The sequence below is a fragment of the Rhinolophus hipposideros genome (genome assembly GCF_964194185.1).
Source record: "Rhinolophus hipposideros genome assembly, chromosome: 18".
Taxonomy (NCBI): domain Eukaryota; kingdom Metazoa; phylum Chordata; class Mammalia; order Chiroptera; family Rhinolophidae; genus Rhinolophus; species Rhinolophus hipposideros.
In genome coordinates this window covers 17,954,765-17,980,194 of record NC_138064.1, presented here as the reverse complement: position 1 = coordinate 17,980,194, position 25,430 = coordinate 17,954,765, and the positions used below count along the sequence as shown (strand labels likewise).

Here is a 25,430-nt window from a genome sequence, read left to right as displayed (position 1 = left end):
TGCACCTTTTAAATGAAACAATAATTTGACTGAAACATGCTGTGAGAGATTAACATGCAGTAATTATAATCAACAAATTGTCATTCACTAACATTCCCTCTTCATGCTTATAAAACTATCTACTCTTACATAGAAAAATCACTTTTTTTTCTTCATTTTCTAATAGGATGCTCAATTTTGCTTGAGGAAAATGTCACAGCATTTAAAAATACAAGCAAGAACATCTGATGAGCTCACTTTAGATCCGTCAGCTGTGTGGAGATGACACACAGAGATCTCTGAGGGACAAAAGGAGAGAGAGAAAAGAGATTTTTTTCATCCTTTGACATTATCTTAAACAGTCTCAAGTAATTTCAGTTGCTGATGTTACAGTAAAACTGTGGTTTTGCTAAGATTACTAGATTGTCAAAATCACTATTGACACAATATCTTGTCTCCATGAATTTCAGAATCTGTTGCTCCGTTCCATTTGCTGCTCCCCAAATGCCTGACTCACATCACACATTTATGTCTGGAAATACAGTTGGACACTGAGACAATCACAAATGTTTCTACTAAAGTTCAATATTAAATATGGCAATAGACGCAAAGCTCACTGAGAAAACATGGTAAATTTAAAGACTTTACGATGTGAGAACAGCATTTTCTTTTTACAGGAACAAAAATCCATTTCTCTTTCAGAAGAACAAAAAAAAAGAAAAAAAATTTCCAAGAACAAAAATCAGGACCAAACTAACTGAGAAACTGTGCTATAGGGATTATGGAACCACAGGTAGAAAAGAAATAAAAAAGTACAGCCTTCATTCTTAAAGAGTCTATATAAGGAAAAGAATATAAAAGGAAAACTAAACAAAGCTGTTTTCGTTCTCAAATTTATTTTTATGAGAAAAAGTGCAAGATATATTGAAGATTTGTGTTTCGAAACAACCTTCATCCTATGTCAAAGAGACTATATAAATTTAAGCCAATATTTTATTCATATAATAAAACTGAAAACTATTAGGACTTCATAATTCTACATGAACTTTGTGACTTACTAGATAGGGCCTTTATATTTTATATTTAAAAATAGATTGCAATTTCATATATTCCGATTCTTTGAAAATTGATAATTCATGAATATACTTATGGCAACTCTCAGTGTACCACAGTATTTTATTATTGGTAATAACTTATCCTCCGGCCATTCGAGGAAATTAGGGATGCACTGAACTACAAAGAAAGAAATACCTAAGGTTTCCATAGTCATCTATCTAAAAAGATAAGTATCAAATTAGGCATTTGAGGTGGAGGGAAAGTAATTCAGGAGAAGCAAATACAGTGTAAATAAGAGAAATAAAGCAAATAAAATGTGCAAATGTGAATAAAGGAGAAAGTCCATTCATTTCTACGCCCTCCTTTCTGGCTGCAGTTTACATAGGGAAACTGCTCATGCTTAGGGGGTTTAATGAGATACGGAGTTGCTTTTCAGAGAGGACAGACCAAAACCACAAGTCACACAGCCTAAGCATGTGCGGAGGAGAGAACTTTGACCTCCAGCTGCACCCAGAACCAAAGTCCTGCTTGCCCCACCGAAAAACCAGGACATAACCAGACCTTGAACACTGGAGCCCTATCAGAAGCAAAGCATCCGTTGTCCACGAAGATCCGGTGTTGAAGCCCCTTTACCATAAATGGCCAAATTCCAAGGTCCTCCAATGAAAACTTGCCCCACCAGCACTTCTGCATACCTGTTCCCCCTACCCCCTTAAAAACCTTTAACCTAGTCCAGCGAGCAAGAGGGATTTGAGACACTATTAGGTCTCCTATCTTCTCGGTTGGCACGTTCTTGATCAATCAACAAAATTTTCCTTATTCCAAACTCTGACGTTTTCAGTTTTGGCCTTTTGAAGCGCTGGGCATATGAACTAGGTTTGGGTAACAAAATCACAACCAGGACTGACTTTACAGAAACAAGCAGGCACATGTGTATTTCATTTAGAACACAGTGTGAAGGAAAATCTCAAAGACGGTCTATCTCACATCGTCTCTAGGATAAGGCCTTCGCTCTAACCCATCAGAAAGGGGTTGAGATTTTCCTTAGAAGTATTCAAAGAAGAAAGTCTAAAACCTCTTGCTAAGATGCTCATGTTTTTCAAGATTTTTATAGCCAGGAGGCTTACGATTTTTAATTTGTAAGGTAAGTTTTGTCCCCTGCATATTTCATTTTCTATTTCTTATCTTTAGATACTCTTGAAATTAACTTCCCATAACCTGACAATATTTTAGCTTGTTTCTGGTGCTCTAGACTTATATTTGATCTCTAAGTATCTTTAGAGATCATGTGGTGTCAATATGAAAATGATGCAATTTTAAAAAGTGCATTCCAATGATCCATTCGAATTCTAAATAGGACTGTTTCCCTGAAAAGCATGCAGTACCCCTACTTATATCCTTGTGCATTAAACATCTTCCTTTGCCCATTGGTTATGCTGTAATGAAAACTTCCACGTTTCCATTATTAATCAGTGTATGTTAATGACTTATGCTTCAGCTCTGCCTCACTTCATTTCACCTTGCTTCATTACCAGCAAGAGTATTCATTAACCCACCATCTCCTGGCAGTGCAAAAGCATCAGTTCCCTTGTTACTACGCATAATATTGCATGTTCAAAGGTGGTGTGAATAGATTAGTCCAGAAGATGAACACTCAGATGAAATCCACAGTCAAAATCTGATTTTTATCACTTCTCACGCGACGGGCCTGATAGAGCATCCGCTGGAACTAGGACCCTCACACCCCATTTCTTTCATAACCATCCTGAAGCACTCAGCTCACCCAGGGGCCGTCCTGCTCACAGCTGGAAACCAAGAAGCAGGTCTTTGTGCTGGAGATTAGATAGCTCTGAAGGGGCTACTAAAGCACCTGATTTGGGGTTTATAGCTAGAGTTGAATGGTAGGTTTTTACTTCATTTAGGCCTTCCATCCATGATTCTAGTCACGAGACAAAAATGATCTCTGGAATAAAGCTAGTAATACACCCGGGTTCATCCCCATATTCAAACGATCACTCTATTTCCGAAGTAGTTTAGTTAACTTCTTCCTTGGCTTCTCTGGCCATAAGATGAGGATAATTATCCTGTACTAGGATCAATCTAACGGAGAGGAAGTTTGGGTAAATGGAGTGGTGTCTTGAGCAATCTCCAAATCCTGGCTTTCAAATCTGGAAGGGGCCTCCAATGTCACATGGCCTAAGTCCTCTGCTTTCATAAATGAGGCAACTGAGAAAACAATTTCTACACAATTCTAATGATTTCATCACTTTATCAATACTAATGTATAGTCTCCCAATGCTTCAATTACAACAAATACTTTACGTTCTCCATATCAGTAATTAGGAGAGAGGCTAAGGGAGCCACCAAAAAACCAAACCACACCGAAGAAACAAAACCTAGAGTACAAAGATGATAGAGCAGAGCAGAAACCATACTCTAATGTGAGCACCTTCCTCCTAGCTCTTTCTGGACACACTTTGGGGATTTTTATTGCCATGTGAATAGCTGTTTGAAGCCTTTTCTTTACCTGGAGAAGCCAGCCTTCACAGAACAGCGGTTCCCTACCTCTGCTTAAGAGGCACATCCAGGGCAGCTGGAGGCGCTGCTAATGAATTTAGTTAGCCTGTCGTTGATTTTTTTTTTTTGTTAGTGTCTATGCAAACAGAACTAACCTAATACTTAAAATTGGCAATTTCATAAAGCTGAAAAAGCCCTCAAGTGGCATGGTAGCCCAGTGATTTGTCTTTGAGAAAGCTATTTTCCCAGGTCAAGATGGTTAACGGCTGATACCAAACATTTCCACGGAAGCAGATTCTATGGCTTCCAGCTGTAACTACCATCTGGAATACCTATACCCACGTCACATTTCTTTTACTTCTTTCCTTTTTGTTTTTCCTCAATTACGTCTATTTCTTTTGGTTCTGAACTTCGTTGAATAGGACCAGAAGTGTCATGCTAATTTTCTAAAAGACGTTAAATACACATATCCTCTAGCTTCTTTATTTTTAAAGACATGTGGACATACTCATCTTAAACCTGTAATGATATTGATTATTTAGCATCCATCATTTAATGGGCACTATTTCCCTACTTGTTTTGGGTCTGACTCCCTCCACTAGAATGCAAGCCCCGTGAAAGTAAGGAGTTTGTGTATTTTGTTGACAGCTGTTTCCCCACATCTGGAAGAATGCCTTCTATTATGCAGGTCGAAGATGTCTGTGGAATGAAGGAATTAAATTTCCCTAAGGTATTCAGTCCTGTTCACATAGAAATTGAGGAATTAAAAATGCACAAAAGTAATATATGAAGATATAAGGAAAGGAATGACAGGAGGATGTGGCTAGCGTAAGAGATAGGGTGTAATAATTTCATCACTAGGGGAGAACTGCTTTTGTCCAGCAACAGACTGCTTCTGAAAATCCCAAAACAGCTCGGTAATAAAACTCTGCAAATGGGTTTTACTAGTAGGTGATAAATCAAAGCTAATCTTTGGAAATGTTACAGCATCATTTCTCAGAGGAACTTAAAAAGTTTCCCGTCGGACAAGGTTATATACAAACATACTTAAATCATCACCAGGCACAGCCACTGAGCCTTGAATGCCAAGCTTCCTACCCCATCAACATTTTAACTGCTCTCTGAGGTGAAAGAAACGTAGCCATTATATAAAGTAACATGAAGTTAGACTGAATAGCCTAAATCCTTGTGTAATGGCTCACTGATGGTGATTTCAGCTTCAAATGAGCGCAAGTTTCTGGAGGCCGTCTATGTGAATTCTAGTGTCTCCTCCAAATCTAAAATTCTATGGTTCTGTAAAATATGGAGAAAGAGAAGAGGTTGGTATAGATCCTCTGAGTCAAGGGGTTTAGTGATGAAAGATACTTCAGAGACCATCTAGTGTATGACTTGCTCTAGGTCTCGGACTGTTTTAAGAGTGGAGCCCAGATCTGCGAAGTGAGGCTTCAGAATCTCATTTTAGTACCTTTCTACTCTGCTGTGTGCATTTTCTCCTTCCTTAAAACATTATTTCTTACAGAAGTATATTCTGGGCTGTGAGACCTAAGGACCACCCAGAGATTTCTACAGTGTGACAGAATTTGGGCACAAATCCAAATGGGTTTTGTTTACCATACCATCACCTTCTCATTCTAAGAGTTGAGAAATCAAACAGCTGTGTGTCCAATATTTCTGTCTCCTCTGATTGTTTCCTTTTCTTGAAACCATTTCAGTGGATGGACCAGTAGTGCAAGTTTGTGAATTCTGAATGTTTCAGGCTGCAGAGGCTCCAGGGCAGAAGCCAGTGGACATGAGGCTGGACATAAAGCCCTGGAGAGGGAATGGGGAGTAAAGGAAAGGAGGAATGGGTTCCTAACTCTTAGAGGGAGCTATATATATACAACTATTAGAAACTTGAAATACATCTTTAAAAAAAAAAGGGGGAAGTGAGACAAAGTCAACATTGAATATCCGCATCACCGGTGGAAATTTTAAAGCCGATAAGGCTTAAGCCCCAACTCAGGTCCACTGGATCAGAAACTCTGGGGTGGGACCCAGGCACTGGTATTTTTTTAAAGTGTCCTCTGTGTAGCTAATGTGCTTCCACAGATAAAATCCACTGGTCTATGTGTTACATGACATTACGAAACTAAAAAAAGAAGATAAATACAAGATGATTTTATGTGTACATAAATTGCACCAAATCATTGAGAGACTTACCACCATCTAAAAATTTCTGTGCCTACCCTCAAAAAATTTTAGTCTTGCAAAAGCCACACTGCTGCTACAGTGTTATTAAGGTCTTGCCACTTTCAAGGGAAAGCCTGGGTCAGAGGCTCCAAACATCCTTCCAGAAATCCTAAAAAGTAAGGAAATCAAAGAAGTTCACCTAACGTGTCTTCTGTCTTTCCAATGATCAGGAGACAAACATTCTTAATGTTTTCTTCGTAAGAAATATGTATCAAGTGCTTATGCCAGGCTTGTTGTTGGCAGGAAAGATTTTTTTTTTTTAATGTTAACAGAAAATGAAATGCCAGTCCTAGCTTTACTCCAGTTTCCGTCAGTGCAATAATGCTTGAAAAAAGCCATGAAGCTGGAAAGGGAGAGTAACTTTTGGACTCTGTGGAGGGAGGGAGACACTCCTACAATATAAACCAGGTATTTTCATAGAGGTTGTTGCCTTGTTACAAAGGTAAGGGACTCACTTCCTCAGTGACAAGCACCACCAGGTAGGAGGTACCCCTGAAAGCTCACCACCAACACCGAGGTCTCCATGACACAATCAAAGCAGGCTGAGGAGACATTTCCACACCGAGTACACATTATTAGGTTATGCTGAATGAAAACCTCATAAAGTAAAAAAATCAGCCGTACATTGAAGAAATCATGCCAAGCCTAGTAAGAATCAGCAAGGTAGGCTTTACCTAGTCCCTTTATCCTATTCTCTGCTTGTTTTTCTTGGAAACTTGTAATCATGAATACACTTGCATCAAAAAGATGAATGGAGAATAAGGAAATGAAGAAAAGGAGGGGGAGCAAATAATGTATTTCCTCTTGTGTTTTCCCTAAGGTAGACCCACCATAAGGCAGATTTAGAAAGAAAAATCAGTAACAAGGTTTTTCTCTATATAATCCATCCAATACATAGGTACCCCCTGCTTTGAAACAGGAATCGTTATTCCCAGAAGCACCTCTAATTAGACACAATTTGTCATTTCCAGGGCAGGGAAAGGGTTACATAGGGGCAGGAATCTCTACAGTCCAGGGTTGGCTGCTTCCAACTTGCTCTTCACAACTCCTGCTCTTTCTTCCTTCTTGCCTTTCTTGTAATTCTCCTGGGCTGGGAATGCCTAGTGATGTCTGCCCTATTTCTGGGAAGCTGAAAGATAGAGCTGCTTGATTTTTTCTCTAACATTCCAAATGGTTCAAGTCAGAACCTGAACCTTGAAAAAAAGAAAAGAAAAAAACACACAACACGAAATCTTGGAAAACAGCTTCAATCCCTTTCCATGTTCATAAATAGATATCCAGTTACCAGACTCAAATACTTGTTCCATTTTAAACAATAAAGAATTACTCCTTCATTCATTCCACAGACATTCACTGGATGATTCCTTGTGCCTGGTACTACCAAGGAGGAAAGGTATGCACATAGGGGATTATGAAAATCAGTGTGGTAAGTGCTGTGTGGATCCAATCACTTAGGAAAATCATTAGGTTCCTTTTAAGCATCTCTAATATTATTTTGATCCTAAAACGCAGTGTGGCTTGGTGATAGGATACTAGATGAATTGTATTCTATTCTATTCTAGATTCAGGTAGCAACAGGAAGACATTGTTTCAATAGCCCTGACATTTACCTTCCTATTCCACTTAATTAAGCAGATTTTTTTCCACTTGCGTGTTTACATCAGTTAGTAATCAGTTCAACTTGTCCTTTGTGCTATAGAAGGGTTCTCCTATTGGGCCTTACACTTACATTTTCACAACGAAGTGACTTTTGTGGAAAAGAGATGGGAAGTAACTTACATCTCTTGCTTGATTATCTTCCCCAGCCTCTGGAGGGTACACATGTGAGAATTCAGAACAGGGTCGGCCACCAGGACCACTGATTTCCTCCCAGGTACCCTTTCCTCGTCATTGCCAAGGGGGCCATGTGGACAACCACCATATGGCTCCCCACCGGCCCCATATGGCTCCATCTCCCTAAAAGGGGTGCTCAAGAACATAAAAATGTTGCTGTATACTTTTATTGCGGCCCCTTCTCATTTTCCTCCATCTGTCTTCCATATGTTTATGTGACTCTATTAGGCTCTCGTACACGATAGGCCTTTTATAATGAGGGTTGCCAGCCTGCCCAAGATAAAGAAACTGGAATTCACCTCTGTCAGTGACAAGGGACTTCAATTACTTTAAATATGTGATTCTTAGTATTCAAACTAGAACAAATTCATAACCACTTTTCTTCAATTTGAACATAAAATGTATTTGATCTCATATTTACGATATTTCTTTTAATGTTAAACAAAAACCTCATGGTGGCTTTTCTGTTGTATTTTCTCCAAAGAGCTGTGTGTGAAGTTTTGAAGAACTGCATGTGATTTCCACTCAGGCATCCCTATTATATACCCATCAACCAGTCTCTAAAGTTGATTTTTTTCATTTTCATAAATTTTTCCTTTGATTGGAGGGAAAGTTGTTCCCATTTTTCACCCCCTAAAGGGTCTCTGCAACAATCTGAAGTTTGTCCTCTGCGTGTGTCCATCACAAACTCTAAGACAGTGAGTAGGAATGAGGAGGGGTTGACTCCAATCGGTGTCTTCCTGTCCTGCTTAGGGTAAGCTACTGAGTCCTGGTCTTTTCAGCTTTGCTGAACATGTGGCTAAAGTGACATATTCAATCCCACTGTTTGTATCATTGAGAAAAACAAACTGGAATCCCAGTCACTAGATACCATACACAACACCATTTCCCACCAGGCGCCAACTCCTAGCATTAGTAACAGTAATCAGTGATTTCTCATTCTCAGTGTTAAATAGTGGGAACTTGTTAGTGGGCACCTAGGCCGTCTTTCACAAGAAACTCTGTCTATGAGAAAGAAAGAAAAAAAGAAATCAACTTAGGCCTAATATTGGCTTTATTAATTTCTACTCATCAATATGAATGACCTAGACACAACGTCTTATATTATAGAATGGAACTGTGGTGCTATTAAGAAGAAAGCATTCAGTTCCCCAAAACCTCTATCCATGTTTAAAGGTACCCTCCTCATGGCAGGTAACGTGCCTGTAATCTAGTCCAAACCACCTGTGTAAAGCAGTCAGCTGGCAATCTGTACACAGAAAATTATGGCTAGTTCCATGATGATTATCTCTGATGCAGCAGAACACAGGAATAGTGCTCAAATGCATAGAATATTAATCGATAGATATACAAAAACAACCCAGCAAATGCCACAAGAATCCATTTTTCTTTTAGCTTGTTTGTGTATAAATGACAATTCTTGATTTTCCCCTCCAAACATACATATGCACAATAAGGTATTTATTTGAATTTTGAGATCAAACAATAACATTGGATACGTGATTGGGTCATTTTGCTTTCTTTTCTTACCCACTTATATATATCACACACTTTTGTTTGTCTTAATGCACTTTATAATGCAATATAGAACCAGACATCAATTAGTTTCAGACAAACTACTGGCATCCAAGGAAATTCTTGATCCCACCTAAGCTGTCAGTTCACAATCTTTCCTGCATGGGAAAACCCTTACGAGTCACTCTGTATTAATATAACCCCAAATGCCTTTTACTGATGCAGTCACTATATTGCAAACCAGATCATCACAGGTGCTATGGTGGCAGCAAAAAGTGCATTTTAGTCAGGGGATCAAGTTACAGAATTCAACCTACAGCCAGAGGCCCATTCACTGGAATAATTGCTGCAGGCTGGAACAAATTACAAATTCTGGTTAAGAGAAGCAAGTCCTCTCCCTTCTGTAAAAAAGGAAGTACGAGTAGGTCATTCTGTAACTGCACTGGTAGTGTTTCTGAAAGTGCAAGAGTGAAAAAGCTAAACGGGCATTTGGCTCCCAGATTACATAGAAAGGACAAGAGGTGGGATCGGTTAAGACTTCAGTGAATTATAATTTCTGGTCCGAGAAGCTGTGAGTATCACATTCTGCACAGCAGGGCAGGCTCTGAGCAGTTTGTAAACCACTTGGAAAACGGCCGAAGTTGCTGCTAAGCTTATAGTTGCTGAGTAGTTGTACTAATTGTTGACATTTTTGGCGGGGAGGCTACGCCCCCCAGCTCAGCGCTTCCCATAGGCCAGGTGAATGCTTGCTAACCCTCATGCATTTTATTTCTTCCCATCGAACACTGGTTATTGAATGTTGGCCTGTTGCCAACTGCCTTTAGGTAAAATTTGGTAAAAAAACGGCCAAAGAGAGAAGAACATCTGCCTCCGTGTCATTTTCTTTGTACAGCTACTTCCCAGGCAGCTGCTTGGATCTACATGTGTCCATTTACTGGATTTAAACAAAACAGCACGGGGCCAGGGGGAGGGGCGCAAAGCATATGCTCTGTCAGCCCACCGTGGTGTGAGCAACAGTGGGTGGGGGTCCTGCCCCTAAGGATGCTGACAAGGGCCCTCCCGCTCAGGGTCTGGAAACAGGAGACACCCCCAGTCTTACCTGTTTCTTTGTCCTGGACTTGTTCCAGGTGCAAGTCATTCAAAATGTGCTCCAAAATCTTCTCCGGGGTCCCGGACACCACCACGTATCTGTCAGAGAGCAGAGAGTCCACTGAGTCATCCTCTGTGGAAGACTGTGAGCGGCTGCTCCATTCATCGTCTTCGTCCTCCTCGTCAATGTATTTGAAATAAGGCACATCGAAGGTAGGCAGGGGCAGCTCTCGGTCGGAGAGCGCTGCGGAATCCTTCCGCTCTAAGTGAGGGTCAGAGACCCTCAGCCGGGAGCTGCCCATTGTGAGGGGTGACTAACAAAGGCATTCCCCCTACATGCTAAAAGCTCCTGGCCATGTCCGTCCTTTCACCGGGAACTGAGTCCATCTGGCTGCGAAGAGCTCTGCAGTCAGCTAGAACGCTCGCCCGAGAGGCGGAGAAAGAAGGGAGGGAGGGAGGGAAGAGGCAGGGAGAGCGAGTGAGATGGAGCGAGGGAAGGGACGGACGGCAGGAGGGGAGAGGGACGCCAGCGCGCCTCGGTGGCAACTCACCTCCAATCGCTGTCCGCGCTCCCGCCTGGGGGGGCCGGGCCACAGCACAGCACTTTCTTCAGCACCAGGACGTTCTGCTCTTGCTCTCTGACAGTCGTCACTTCATCATCCTGCTTTCATTGGGGCGGGGAGGGATGGATGGAAGAAGGGAAAAGGGAGAGAACATTAACAAGGAAGGGCGGAAAACAAGGAACGAACGAAAGCTGCATTTTATAAATTAGGAGTCTGGTCAAGAATCTCCCTCTTGTCCAGTGCCCAAGCTCAACTTCTAAGGACACATAAAACATTAGGGAGACAGAAACACTTTAAAGAGAATAGAGAAAAAAACATTACGTGGGGATAGGATTCAGAGAGTTCGTTTTTAAAACTACCTTCATGATTTGAATCGAGGCATCCAAACTTCAACGTTTCAAAAAACACAACGTACTAACTGCACATGTATTCTCTTTTACCTGGTTTAGTGCTTGCTAAACAATCACTGCATTGAAATGGGAAAGTCAAATAAAACATCATTTAAACACGAAAACAGTGAGCAAGCCATATTAACTAGCTGTAGGAGATACATATCATATTCATTTCCATCACAGCCTGTCTTTAAAAGGTGGGCCCAAACTACCCATTCTATCATCCAGTTCATTTCCCGCCCCCTCCTCCCAGATTTGAGATGGCCTTCAAATTTATCATGGACTTCTTTTGCCAGAATGCAAGCAAAAATGTATCTCCAGCTAGAATCTCATCTAGCCCGAAATTTGGATGTCATGGGTGAGTGCCCTGACTTTCTTCACCTCAGTCTCTTTTTAAAAGGAGAGAAAGCTGAACAATCATTCATTTCTGCACACACAGCTTCCGCAGCCCAGAGCCCGCGTGGCCCGCTGACTTGGCTCTGTCAGATGTGCTCGCTGCTGACCCAGCAGTGTGCAACCCAACTCTGCGTGATGTATACTCCCAGCGTGTGTGGTGCGAAATTCGCCCCAGGGGCGGCACCCCCTATGTGTAAGATGGGGGGGGGGAGAACTTTAAAATGCATTGGGGGGGGGAAGAACTTTAAAATGCATGTAAGAAAATGTAGCTTCAGTATTTCTGAAGATTTGAGTAAAAGATTAAGGAAAGAAAAGTTGATAGTAAGTAAGCTTCACCTTTAAAATGCTATCACCACTTTAAAAGGGGAAACATGTCCTAGGGTTCCTAGCATGTTTCTGCTACTGGCAGAAAATCCTACCTATAATGAGGCATAAACATTAAAAAAATATATATTTATCCTCCGATGGATAAAAAGTACTATGTCCTTGTGCCTTATTATCAGTTCCATAGATCAATCAGAGATGTCAATGTATTTTATGCATCTTTCATAAGAATAGGAAGGCATTCATCTTGTTACAACGGACAACCAAATCAGTGATAAAATTATGATTTCAACTCCCAGGGTCCTGATTCCTAAGAAAATGTAGTGACCTAGTCATTTGAGTTCTCCAGGATTTTCTTAAAAATAACACCAAAAAATATTGGTCATTCGAAACAGCAATACAATTCTATGATGATTCTTTTTAAATCTTTTAGTGGCAAATAATTTTACTATGTAAAGCTGATGTATTACATTTCAGCAAGGTCAGACATGCGGTTACTGTGGCAATTAATGTTGGATATTCATTGTTAAATTCCCCAAGGACAGCAGCGTGACTCCTGTAACATGAATACCAATGTGTAATTGCTATCTTTCATTTTTCCAAAGGGGTTCTTTTGTTATCCAAGTGAAATAAGGTGGCTGGAGAGAGGGGCATATATTGATCAAAAAAATAAAATGAGATAAAATAAAATGCAGAATGTGTAGCTGGGATACCAAGACACACAGAAAGAAATAATTCAGTAAAACAGATTTGAAAGGACAAAAATCTTTCCCTGGGTTTCCTCTCCTAGTAGTAAGCCAATACTCATTTTAGCTGAGCTCGCTGTCATCCTGAAGTACATTTTACATTTTACGTGCACGTGATATATGGCATTATTAACTTCCACGGGCCATGCACATACATATGGATGGGAAGGGCTCCTCTAATGTCTGTGTAACTAATATGTATTACAGGACTGCACAGAGCAGCCACAGTCTGCTGGGCAGGGGAAGAGCTGAATCATATTGATGTACTATCAATAGCACCTTATGTCATAGTGGTAGTTTCCATTTTGAAAACTTGTTAAAAACAAAGAGGAAAAAAATCAATGTATAAAGTTATCTAAAATTGCCATGGAAACATAATAACCCTATGTATTATATCTGGCTCTGAAGAAGGAAGGTTAAATGAACGCCTCCCAACCCATGCACCCTTACCTAACTGCTCTTCCTGAAAAAGAGCAGAAAGTACCATGGTATGAAATTTTATTCTAGTGCTTGATCGGTTAAGAATAAAAGTATTTAGAGAACTAATGATGGAAAATATGTTCAATGACCAATAGCGCTTGAATGCAAGTAAAGCATTAAAACCCTCAGTTTACAGTCATTCATTCAAAAGACAGTGAGTATGTCCTTTGGGAAGGCACTGTCCTGGACCCCAAGTGGCAAGCAGAGACTACTAAGACAAGTAGCCTGCCCTTAAATGACAAGTTAATAGGTTCCGTAGCAACATAAGTCTAACTAAGATGAGGCCCCAATGCAAGAGCTTCCGATACAAAGCTGTAACCCATGGGATTTCATGGTCAAAGATGATTGTGGGTGACAGAGAACAGTGATGCCCTTAAATGGGACAAAAGTGCCCAGAGAAACTGGTTCTGGTGAGACTGATGAATAGTTTCAGACAATTGATGTTTCGGTACTGATAATACATCATGCTGTTGATGTTTAGCAGGCAGTTAGAAAGAAAGAACTAGGCCCCTGGACAAAGGTCAAGGACAGAGACAAATTTGTGAATTATTCAAGTGTAGAGAGTAGATGAGATTGTTAAGGGGGAACAGGAGAGAAAGGAACCATGAAGATGGGAATGAAGGAAGAAAAAAACACAGAAAGTAAGGGGGAAGGAGGAAGAAATCAGGGTCATGGAGGAAATCTACTTACGGAAATCATGAAACAGTAAAACCAAGATGAGCCAGGAGAACCTGGAAGGCACTGTCTCAAGAGATTGCAAGAAAAGGCTTGTCTGACACTGTGAATTTTGATGATAAGTCAAAGATGGTAAATCTAAGAAAAAGTGATGACAAGATCACTTTAGGTCCAGTGGTGGGAAGAGAAGTGTTAAGGTGTGAGTGAACGAGGAAGTGCACAGATACGGAAGATCACGTGCTAAGAATGTCATCATGAAGGGAAGGAGGCAGGCTGAGGAGGCTGTGTGGCTGGGGAAGGCTGTGAGGTGAGGGGATACTGAGAAGAGGTGACAAGATCAGGAACGCAAATGGAGGGGTTAGGCTATGGGAGGGCTGAGATCTTGTCCATTCAGAGAGGATCACAGGAAATAACATGAGTGAAGATTTAGAAAAAAAATAGAGAAAATAAGGAAGCTGAGGTAGATCATATGAGATGGCTTCTATCTTCTTAGTAGAGTGGGAACAGAGACCCTCTTCTGGAACTTCAGGGTACAGTTGGTGGCCCAAAGAGAATATTATTGGAAAAATGGATTCAGGGGGTACAACAGGGGATATATAAGTTATGAAGAAAAGGATTGCCAGGCAGCTTTGTGGACTGCTGAGGGCAGCAAACACTGAAATGCTAAAGTGCTCAGAAACCTCGAGGGGAATACTGAACCATAGGGCTTACCCAGGAGAAGGGACTGGCAAAGGGGACAACAACAGGAAGTAAGGTAACCAGGGGAGGGACTCTGGGAAGCCATCAGACACCATGGAAACAGCTCATCACCATATGGTGTCTGTCTGATTAGGGAGAGCAGTGAGCCAAGAAAGGAGTTGATAAACTGCAGAAACATGGAAGGGCTGAGGACAAGTCCCCACAGGAACTCAGGGAGCAAGCAGCTGGTGGAGTCTCTGCTCAAGGAGGCAAACATGCCTCTGAAGAACAGCGGTTCAAAGTGTGAAGCCAGAGAGAGAAAAGCCGCCCCTGACATCCGGGAGCTGGCCTCACATTCAGAGCCGGGCCTTGCTCTCCTCTTGTGAAACATCAATGATTTCATGGAAAATCAGCACAGACAAGGCCACTCTGTGACTGAGATGGAACAAAACAGAAACACGGCCACTCAGTAATCGTATCTGAACACAGGCAAAGCATGAACAGTGGCCAAGCCCCAAAATACCCAAAAGCCCAGATAAAGGGTGACTGCTGCTTCTTCTCCAATTACAGCTTTAGCTTTGCTCTTGTGTACCTTCCCTGTAGGTGAGATGTAAGATATCTAGTCACAGAGTTACCCCATTTCCTGGCAGCATCTAATCCAGAGCAAAGCCCTGCTTCTTTAAACCCTCCCCCAAATCACCTAACACAAGCCCAAGTCCGGTAAGTCCTTTTCCTAACGCCCTCTTACACTGAGCTGCCCCACGGGTCCCCAACGTGAGGTCTCTGTCACTGCAGAGCAACAGACACAACTTGTTCAACTACAGGGGTGTCCCTGGTGGTCTCTGGCTAGAGGACATTGACAGGAGGTACAAGATGCTGTCGCGTCACCGGTACGGAGTGATGGAGAAATGGTGGTCACTGGAGTCAAGGAAAGAAGCATTTCCTTGTCAGGGTGATGAGAGTCATACACAGGAATGTTCCTGAAAGTGATTGCAAGGAACGGGGCTCAGAAGATGGGGAGGTAGGAGACAGATATAAAGCCACTGAGGAGAGTGGAAGACCCTCCTGGAGAAGAAGAAAGATGACCTGAGCCAATGGCACAGACCTCAGGAGAGAAGGGACCTTCGCAGGTACAACAGTTGACATGGAGGATGAGGAAGGGAATGGCACGATGCCCCTTCAGGCCTTTCCCATTCTGCTCAGCCCTGGTTGGGACATGCTCAGTGACAAATCTCCCCTCTCTCCAAACGTGCTTTAGCCCCCAGATCTCTCAGACCGAGTTCTTTTCCCTACTCTCTTAAAGGGATGGTGGGGAGAACAAGGCACTCCTACAATACCTAGATGTTCTCAGCTGAAAATGGGGGAGGATGAGTGATAAGAAGAAAAGTGGTTGCTCACTGGATCACAGGACCTTTGAACAGAGCTCATCAGGGGTATGAAAACAGGAGGGCTATACGGCTATCCTGCCTGTGAATTCTCAATCAATAATGGACCCAGTACCTCTGACTTACTTCAGATTAACTTCCATGATCATCACCATCTTTTGTACTTCTAAATCAAACTTTTTTCTATCATTTATTCACCTAAAAGACAACTTTATTTTAAAAGTACCTATAGAGTAAGTAATAAAAGTATTGAATTTTGTTCAAAACAGGGAGGTGAAGAATTAACGTTCCCAGGTTAGCAGGTCTTCACTCATACTGTCCCGAACCTCGTTTCTGATGGTATTTATATTTTCACTTATCACCGTACAAGCAAGGAAAAATGATTACTAAGGGATTTCTCAGGCCCACTGGAATTGCCACACGACTTGCTTGATTTTCCATTATCTCTGATAATGGAAAATATTCCTCTCCCAAGTACTCACATTAAAGCAGTCACTGGCATTTTCCATGGCATTGTCTCTGCTGCTCTGGGAGCATAAACTCTTACCAGAGTGCTTAACTAGGGGTTCAAGGATGGGCTTTAGGGACCCAGAGAGCCCTCTGAGAGTATGTAACATGTTTTGTTTTTTTTTGGATATATTTGCTTCCTTTTTTAAATTAAATTTTATGTTTATACTTTATATAATTTTTTGTTGTTAAGATTTTACCGGGGAAGGGGAACAGGACTTTTATTGGGGAACAGGGTGTACTTCCAGGCCTTTTTTCCAAGGAAAGTTGTTGTCCTTTCAATCTTAGTTGTGGAGGGTGCCATTCAGCTTCAAGTTGTTGACCTTTCAGTCTTAGTTGTGGAGGGCACAGCTCAGCTCCAGGTCAGTTGCCATTGCTAGTTGCAGGGGGCACAGCCCACCATCCCTTGCGGGACTCGGGGAGTTGAACCGGCAACCTTGTGGTTGAGAGCCCACTGGCCCATGTGGGAATCGAACCAGCAGCCTTCGGAGTTAGGATCATGGAGCTCTAACCGCCCGAGCCACTGGGCTGGCCCCAAGAAAGTATATAACATTTTTATGTGTAGGCACATTTGTTTTTTAGGCAGAGTCCAGACTCTTATCTCACTGAAATCTATGAAGCCCAAAAGGTGCAAACCATTCCATCTGATGGAACTCATATTTATTACGTCATCTTCTTTGACAAGTTTCTTGCCACTAACACCCTCTTCCAGAGATGCCCAAAGAACCCTGTCATGACACCCATCACACTGACCTCTAATTATCTGCTCCCTCTGTGTTTTCCACTAAACCATGACATCTTAAAGGCAGGGACTGTGACTTCTATTTCTCTTCCTAACACACAGCTCATGGCCTGGCATGTGATAGTCACTTGATAAATGTTTGTTGAACATGAAAATTAATGAGCAAACAAGAGAGTAAATTACCTTTAAAAAGCAGAATTCTATCTCACATGGTTCAAAGGTCATTGTTACTACGAGACTTCCTTTACCCTCTCCACTTAGTCACTTTGCTATTACAAAGCTCATCAGATGAGATAGCTATGTTTGAACTTGAATATTATAATTATCTATTCCATCTGTCAGAATTCTACCAAATTAAATTCCCATGCAACTAACATATAAGAGGCCATGGAACCAACTAGGAAGTCATTCATTAAATGTTATGTCCCTCAATTCTCGGGCACATGAGAAAAAGGGGATGGCAATGAACAGGTCAAACTGTGGCCCAATTGTAAACTGTGCATGATGTGTATTTTGTGCCCTCTAATCTCCCCTTCCTGCTCCATTTGGCCCCAACCAGGAACCTCAACGATCCCCACGTGGCCCAGGGCTTCATAATCAAAGTGAAGCACCAGACACCCTTTCAGAGAAGCCCACAAAGAATCACCTAGCTTGATGCCATGGCATTCAAGAAGTCACACAAGTAGCACAAGTCACAGTGCTGTTTTCCCTCAAGTTTGTGAACAAGGTGTCTGAAGATGCTAACTTATTTATAGGAAGGCATTTACTGTGGATTGAATGTTTGTGTCCCCACTCTAAAAATTCATGTGTTGAAATCTAATCCCCAGCGTGATGGTGTCTGGTGGTGAGGCCTTTGGGAGGTAATTAGGTTATGAGGGTGGAGCCCTCATGAATGGGATTAGTGCCTTTCTAAAAGAGGCCCCTGAAAGATCCCCCATCTCTTCTGCCATCTGAGGACACCGTGACATGATGGCCATCTATAAACCAGAAAGTGGGTTCTCATCAGACACTGAATCTGCCGACACCTTGGTCTTGATTTCCCAGCCTCCAGGACTGTGAGCAATAAATTTTTGCTGTTTAGAAGCCACCTAGTGTGTAGTGTTTTGTTATAGCAGCTCAAACAGACTAAAACAGCACTTATAGTCAATAGCTTATTATTACTCCTTTCATCTCATAACCTTGGTCTGACTTTTATTCATCTCACAAAGTTCACTTCAAGAATCGCCTCCTCCAGGAACCCGCCCTCCTCCACCTCCAGTCTGATTTGGTTAGCCCTTCTGTCACCCCTCAGCAGCACGTGAGTCCTTCGGACTCAGCATTCTGAGGAACATATATTAATACACTTCTTTATCTCATTTGTGGGCAGGTACCATATCTTCTTCTTTGTTGAATTTTCAGCACGTAGCCAGGTCTTGAGACTTCATAGGTTCTCAAAGAATATTAACTGAATGCATAAATAAATGGACAAAAAGATGAGTGGATAAATGTGCATTTCAGAGGGAGGCTGAAAGAACAATACTTTAAACCTCACGAATACATTTCAAGTGGTGAGTTCTGATGGTGCTGATAAAGAGGCCATTTTTCTGAGAGGTGATCTTTCTAAAGAAAGGTCATCAAACTACTCTGATAATGGATGACACTGGCTTGCCCTGTTCTGCATCTTGACCATCAATTTAGATGAGGCACTCGAACAGCTATGGATAAACTCAAAAGAAGAGCTGGCATGCTTGTCAAAATGAACAATGATAAAGATAGGCAAGGGGTTACATATGAAACCAAAACAACCTGCTCTGATTCAGGATCTTGGCCTGAGGGGCATTGATGACTTGGCCAATATCTAAGAGAATATACGATAAGTATTTTGTGACATATAAAATATCATGCAATTATTAGTTACTGGGCTGTTAAAAGCTAACGTATCTTTATCTCATAGCGACAGAAGTAACCACAACTCAAGAGCTACGGAGATAGCACTGCCATCTGCAACCAACAGACCCACTTAGGAACAGGCAACAAAGGAGGAATCAAGCCATGACCCGACAGATAAATCTGTAACAACAGCAAACATTTATTGATGTTTTTACCAGGTAACAGACAAAGCTAGGAGCCAAACAACCATTACCTTACCCAATCATTATGACAATCCTATGAGGTTAAAACCTCCACTTTGATAAAGTAACTGTGCCAAGAAAGATCACAGGACGAGGGTACAGTGAAGCTGAGATTGAACCCAGACAAACTCAACAACAGAGCTCTAGATCAGAACCACAGACGTCCCCTAAAGATGGTCAACAGTACACATTAGAGACCATTCACTAGCGAAGGGGACTTGGTTGACCCTGGTGCTGACAGCCGAAACAGGCTAACCTGCTTGGTGGGCCAGGCAACAGATGTGTCTAAGTCATGCTGAGGTTCCAAACCACTAGGGTGGCTAGATTTTAGTTCTAGATGGCCAGTTTGGCTTGTGAAAGCTTCAAGGGACTGAATCCCCAGAGAAGCAGAGGGTTGACAAGGGATGAGTATGGTATCGGGACCAAGCGAAACCAGCTCAGACCAAGGCAGAAATCAAGACCCAGCAAGGAGAAATGCAGTGCTGGCAGGAACGGAGCTATACGTGGAGGGATTACCCGTGCCCACACAACTTGGCCATACAGAGACAGGCAGCTTAAGGCTAGTGGGGCTTCCAGTGCAGAAGCTGCCTTGGGCCTGATGGGCTCAAGCACTGGGCAGACTAAACTGTACACTTGAAGAATGGTTAATTTTATGCTATGTAAATTTTACTTAAAAAAACCCCACAAAAACAAAAAAACACCTGGGCTGTGATGAGTTTGTGGGCACAGGGTTTGCTGATGGAGTACCCAGGACCCCGCACTAAGGAGCTACAAGGAGGCCTGAAACACATGCTCTGTGAGGTACAGTTCAGATTGCTGGAATGTCTAAAAAAGAAAAGATCAGGAGAAATATACCATAGTAGATAATCTCCACTCTCTGAGCTACCCTGCCTTGTGGGACAGGGAGCCATAGGATTACTGGTGATGTTCTAGAAAGGTGACCTTCCATTAATGGTGGCTAGATAAAGGACGCGATTGTGGCTCAATTTAAGGCAGTATTGACAACAGAGGAAGAATGTGCTCTCTCTCTCTCTCAAGCTGGAGCAGAGCCTGTCAACAATGTTACAGAACAAGTGAAGACAGCTCTTCAGTGGGGGAGGGGCTGGACAAGATGACCTTGGCATCTTTTCCAACAGTAAGATTTGACAAAAATCCAGCCTTCTTGACTCTACTTTTCTCACAAAAGCCCAAATTGTTGGCTCTCCTAAATAGGAAAGATGCACATGATTTAGCAGCAAGGTATCTCTTCTAATCTTGCATTACGGAAATTCACACACAGCTTAGTAAACCAAACTCCCACTGCCCGCATCTATTCTTGTTCTATAAATGTGGGTACAGCAGAATTGAAACACTTATCTGCACAAAAAAATCTCTTCTGGCCAAAAACAATTTTGTCTGAGAACAACTTTCACAAAATTCGCTGACAATGTATCTCATGATTCCTTTTTCTCATGGAAAAAAAGTAAATATATATATATATATATATATATATATATATATATATATATATATATAGTCACAAGAATACTGCTGGCAAGATAGACCTGATTAAGAGAGTGTACTAAGAGGAAGATGAAGTAAACAGATGTGCGTCAACGTGAGTGGTGGTTTAGATTTACTGGACTGTGAAGTGCTGGCCTGACAAATACATCTGTGTACAGGTGACTCTGGCAGAAAGAGAGTATTTAAATAAGGACAATTGGTTCCTTTTTTGGCCCACCCATATTAAGATTAATAAATCAAATTAAAACCTAAACAGGACTAATAGGATTCATCATCCCCAAATTTACAAAATCTAGGTAAAGTCTGACTTGCATATGTGTGAAAACAAACACAAAATTGTTATGGAACATGACCAAACTCCCACAGAAAACCACCAAACGTGACTGGATAGAAACCTCCGGCTGCTAGAGAAGAGCTGTATCAAATCTTATTGCCACTAATGATTATCATCACGTAGGACAAGTTGGCTAAGTACCTTACAATTCAATCAAGCCTATGAATTTGATCCGAGGCCTACTGTAGCCAGTAAACCTATTGTACAATAGAACAGAAGAGATGGGGATGGACGGTAATATCCTAAAATATAAAGTCAATATCTTCGCATCCCAAGTATATTTCAGTACGCTTTATTAGCCTCATGGATCATTCTGGCAAAAAAAGACAGGCACACTCAGCTAGGGTTCTGAAAGTGTTTAATGAAGGGACCATTTGCAGAAGGTAGGTTTGAGGAAATCACACACACACACACACACACACACACACACACACGGTGAGACAACCCTAAATCAGCCACGAAGGAGATGTTAACCACTCCTGGGCTTGAAGGAGAAGAGGAGATAAGAGTGAGTACTGGATCCCATTGGGAGCGAGAGTCATAAATGAGAGGCTCCCAGGGAGGAGCTGCAGACAGAAGGGTGTAGGCATGGCCAGAACTACAGTAAGAAGCAGGACAGAGGCAAGAAGAAACACCCTGACCTCTCTCCTACACTCTGATCTCCTGAGACATCTCCCAATGGCCAAGTCCCACTTGGAGGTGGAAGGCGTGAGATCATGGGTGATACAGTCCATAGGGGTCAGGACTCAATCTCCACAAGCACAGAGCAGAGGCGAGAATGGAGGAGGGGATGCAAATGGATATAATCCAGCGCACTTGACCTTTCAGTTTCCAGAGGAACGTGTGTCAACTTACCATGAATTTAGATGACCCTATAGAGGTCATGGAGTCCATCATCTTGCTGTTAGGAAACAACCCAAACTCCAGCACTTTAAAATAGGGTACGTTAGCATTCTCCCTATCTGACTTAATCTAGTGGTTGCATGCTTTACTGTCTGAACACTCTTTCCTGTCTAATACCTTCATCAGTTTACTGCAATTCACATTCTGTAATTTGCTTCCTACTCAATACTCCCCATGTGAGTCTTGAGAGTTATTAAATCACACAGGTGTTACTGTTTTTATCAGAAAAGCTTAAATTTTATTAAATCTTTCCCAGCAAGTCCTCCAGTTCCATGATAAAAGTTCTCAGTGGATGACCAGATTGGGGGTGGGGCTGCAGGGGAGGAGAGAGAGGGGAAATTGCAGGACGAGGTCCACTATGATACTAGCTGCATGAGAACAGGGACTGGGTCGCTTCTGTTCTCTGGGTCGTCCCACCATCCAGAACAACAGTGCCTGGTGAACAAATAAATGGTCTGGTGAATAACAGGTGAGCAGACAGATATTATACATCCGAATGGTCCAAGGTCAAGAACAGAGAGGTTGGCAAACACAAGGAGGCAGGGGTTCAGCCACAGAGGGACACAGTCCAGAGAGCAGGCTATGGCAGAAAGGAGAAATTCAAGCTGGAAATCTGCAGAGCAAAGGCCAAGATCTAGCCCACCTGTGGCCAGGAACCAAAGCTCCAAAATCAGAGGGAGGCAGATGCTGAACAACGGGTACAGTGCACCCGCAGCGGAAGTGGAGCCTGATGCTGACTCTGGGGGCTTTTGAGCCACTTCTCATCCAGGAAGAGCCATGTCCTCAGAGCAAGGCTGCTTCACAGCTGTGACGACCAAATTGAGGAGACACGGTTACAGGGTTTGCCTTATGTAGAGGGAAATCCTCACAACCATGTAATAGCTGTGTTCCAGGTGGACAATGTACTCCTGAAATCCCAAAGTGTCATTTGAAATATTATATTCCTTAGGAGACTTTTAGATAAAATAAAATAAAAATCCTTAAGATCCTTAAGCATTTTCTAACATGTGGAAGAAAAAAAGGGGGGAAAATGTCAATGAAGGGTCACTGGAGAAAACTTTGTCTGCCAACATGTACTTGGAACATGTGAATTCCGTCCATCCTCGGCATTCATACAGACTCTCTGTCACGCGGGAGACCCTGCTCGCTGCGCCATTTGTCATGCGGGGCGTCCGGCGGGTCTCTGGTCACGCTCCCCACATAAGAACGCAGGACATGGTGAAGCCAAAAAGGAACACCCACGGAGCCATAAGAGGGGAGTCATACCACTATATTCTCGCCGGCGGTATCCAGCTCTCTGCAACCCGCTCTTGCTAGCCCCCATTTATTTCTGCTAGCGTAGCCACAGCAGTTATATTAGTGGCCAATGGCTAAAGGGTTACAGCTGACAGCCAACTAGCCACAGCTGATAGCCATCTGATCACAGTTGATGGCCATTTACTACCCGAGCCAGCACCTTTCTATGTGAGGCCGAGAGCCTGGAAACTGCTTTATGGGGCTTTGTCCCCACACTCTCTGTACGATATGTTCACAACGGAATTCCAAGAATTCTCAGATCATTTCAAGAGTGTGTCTATGTGTGTGTAACATACACACAAAATTATTCTAAATGGAAAATGTCAATATTGACACTTTCCCAAGCAGCCCGAAGATGGGATAAAAATCTATGCTACATTATAAGTCACACAAAGTTCCCATATACTAGCAGCAGATATACTTGTCACCGAGGGTTTGAGTAACTCTTGGTAGCAGTTTTATAGCAGCCTTTAAAATCTGAATAACAAGAGGACAGCATGGATTTCCAGAGCAGCACTTGAGAGCTAGCCCTGACTGGTTTCTGGAGATTTGGCTTCTCCTCCCAAATTCCTCTTACAGGAAGGAAACTCAGTTGTGTTTGGAAATGCCTCTTGATTAAGTAAAGACCTAATTCATAAACTGAAATTACTTCAAAAAGCTACCTCTTAACTCTGAATAGACCCAGCAGAAGTATTCTTCAAATTTAAAAAGTACTGAACACTTGAAATTTGCTAAAAGAGTGGATCTTAAGTGTCCTCTCTCTCTCTCTCTCTCTCTCTCTCTCTCTCTCTCTCTCTCTCTCTTTCTCTCTAACTATGAGAGATACGAATATAGTAATTAGTTTGATTGTGGTGATCATTTTACAATGTTATACCATATCACATCACAAACCATAGATACGTATAACTTATCTGTCAATCATACTTCAACAAAGCTGGAAAACATTTTAAAATAAAATATAAAGATAGTATAAAGTAATATGCTTAGAAAATGGTAAGGCTTCATTCAAGCCAAGGAACTCTATAACTCTAAACCTCTTTTGTGTGTATGTAAATGTGCACTTCGTGTCTCTGTGTGTAGGCAGATACGCTTGCATGTGTGTGTACACATGTGCATGCATGTGCAACTTCAGAGAGGGCAAAGCAGTAATCAAAAGGGCAGCCTCAGTACTTATGCAAGTTATGGAATGAAAAATTCCCAGTTACCGTAGCAACTGCTAGATCAAAAGACATGGGAACAAGAAGATACAAAGCATCTTAAATAAACACTCTGTTTTTTCATGTTTTGTACATTCCGTGGTGTTTTTAGTGAGGTATCCCTTTGGTCTCTGCAGCAACCATCTCAGAAACCTCATTTCACAGTTTGCAATGGATTGGGAAAAAGGTAAGACCATGTCACTCTTGGTTCATGGCACAGCCATAGAAAGTTGGTATTAAAATAGGTTAAGAGAATTTAAAATGCTATGAAATATTGCTAAAACTATTTGAGAGGCAAACAAAATCAGGATGAAGGAAGACAGAAGATTAAAATAAGACAAAAATAAATTTGGTTGTGTGAAGTAGTAGTAAGTCATTCTCCCTCTTTTTCTGGGTTGGAGGATAGATATGGGGGAAAGAGTAGAATGGACTGAAAAGAAATGGAAGTATTTAAGAGATAATACAGACAAAAAAATGTTTTCTTTTCCTGAATATTAACGTGTACTTGGGATGCCAAAGACGATCGAAATCCTCATGTCCAAACCTGCCCAGGTAAGATCCTTGCTTCATAAACTGGGACTCGTGGAAGTTTAAAAGTTTGTACCTACTCTTTACCAAGTATGAGTTTTCCCAAAGGCTTGTCTACAGTTACAAGTTGACCATTGGTCAAACCTCACTGTCTTTTCTGCTTGTCATTTTCAGGTTAACATTCCATGGTACAAAATCTTTAATTCAAAACTTTAAATCTCCAATGAACTGGGATCTTGGAGTTGGTGCAACTTGGGAGTTGTACAGATTTGGTTTGAGTGCTTGAACTTGGGAAACATTTCAAATTACCCACAGTTGCCTTCTCTACGAGATTCAGGTCCACAAATATTGACTGAAAGCATAGTGCTAAACACTGGGGATAAAAGTTCAAATAAAACATGGGGATTTCCCTCAAAGAGCAAATTCTTTAGGAGAGAGATAGATATGGGAAAG

At 41.9% G+C, this 25,430-nt stretch overlaps 1 protein-coding gene across 4 annotated transcripts in view; it reads right to left on the bottom strand.

Moving 5' to 3' along the window:
• RAPGEF5 (Rap guanine nucleotide exchange factor 5) overlaps window positions 1-25,430 on the bottom strand; it is a 207,182-nt gene that overhangs the window by 57,666 nt on the left and 124,086 nt on the right. For 2 of the 4 annotated variants that reach the window (XM_081080277.1, XM_081080280.1), the window contains 2 exons: window positions 10,770-10,882; window positions 10,229-10,317 (listed from right to left, as the gene is read on the bottom strand). In XM_081080277.1, coding sequence (XP_080936403.1) covers window positions 10,229-10,317; window positions 10,770-10,882 — 202 coding nt within the window. The remainder of the gene's footprint in view (window positions 1-10,228; window positions 10,318-10,769; window positions 10,883-25,430) is intronic. The other 2 variants (XM_081080278.1, XM_081080279.1) reach the window with 1 other exon arrangement.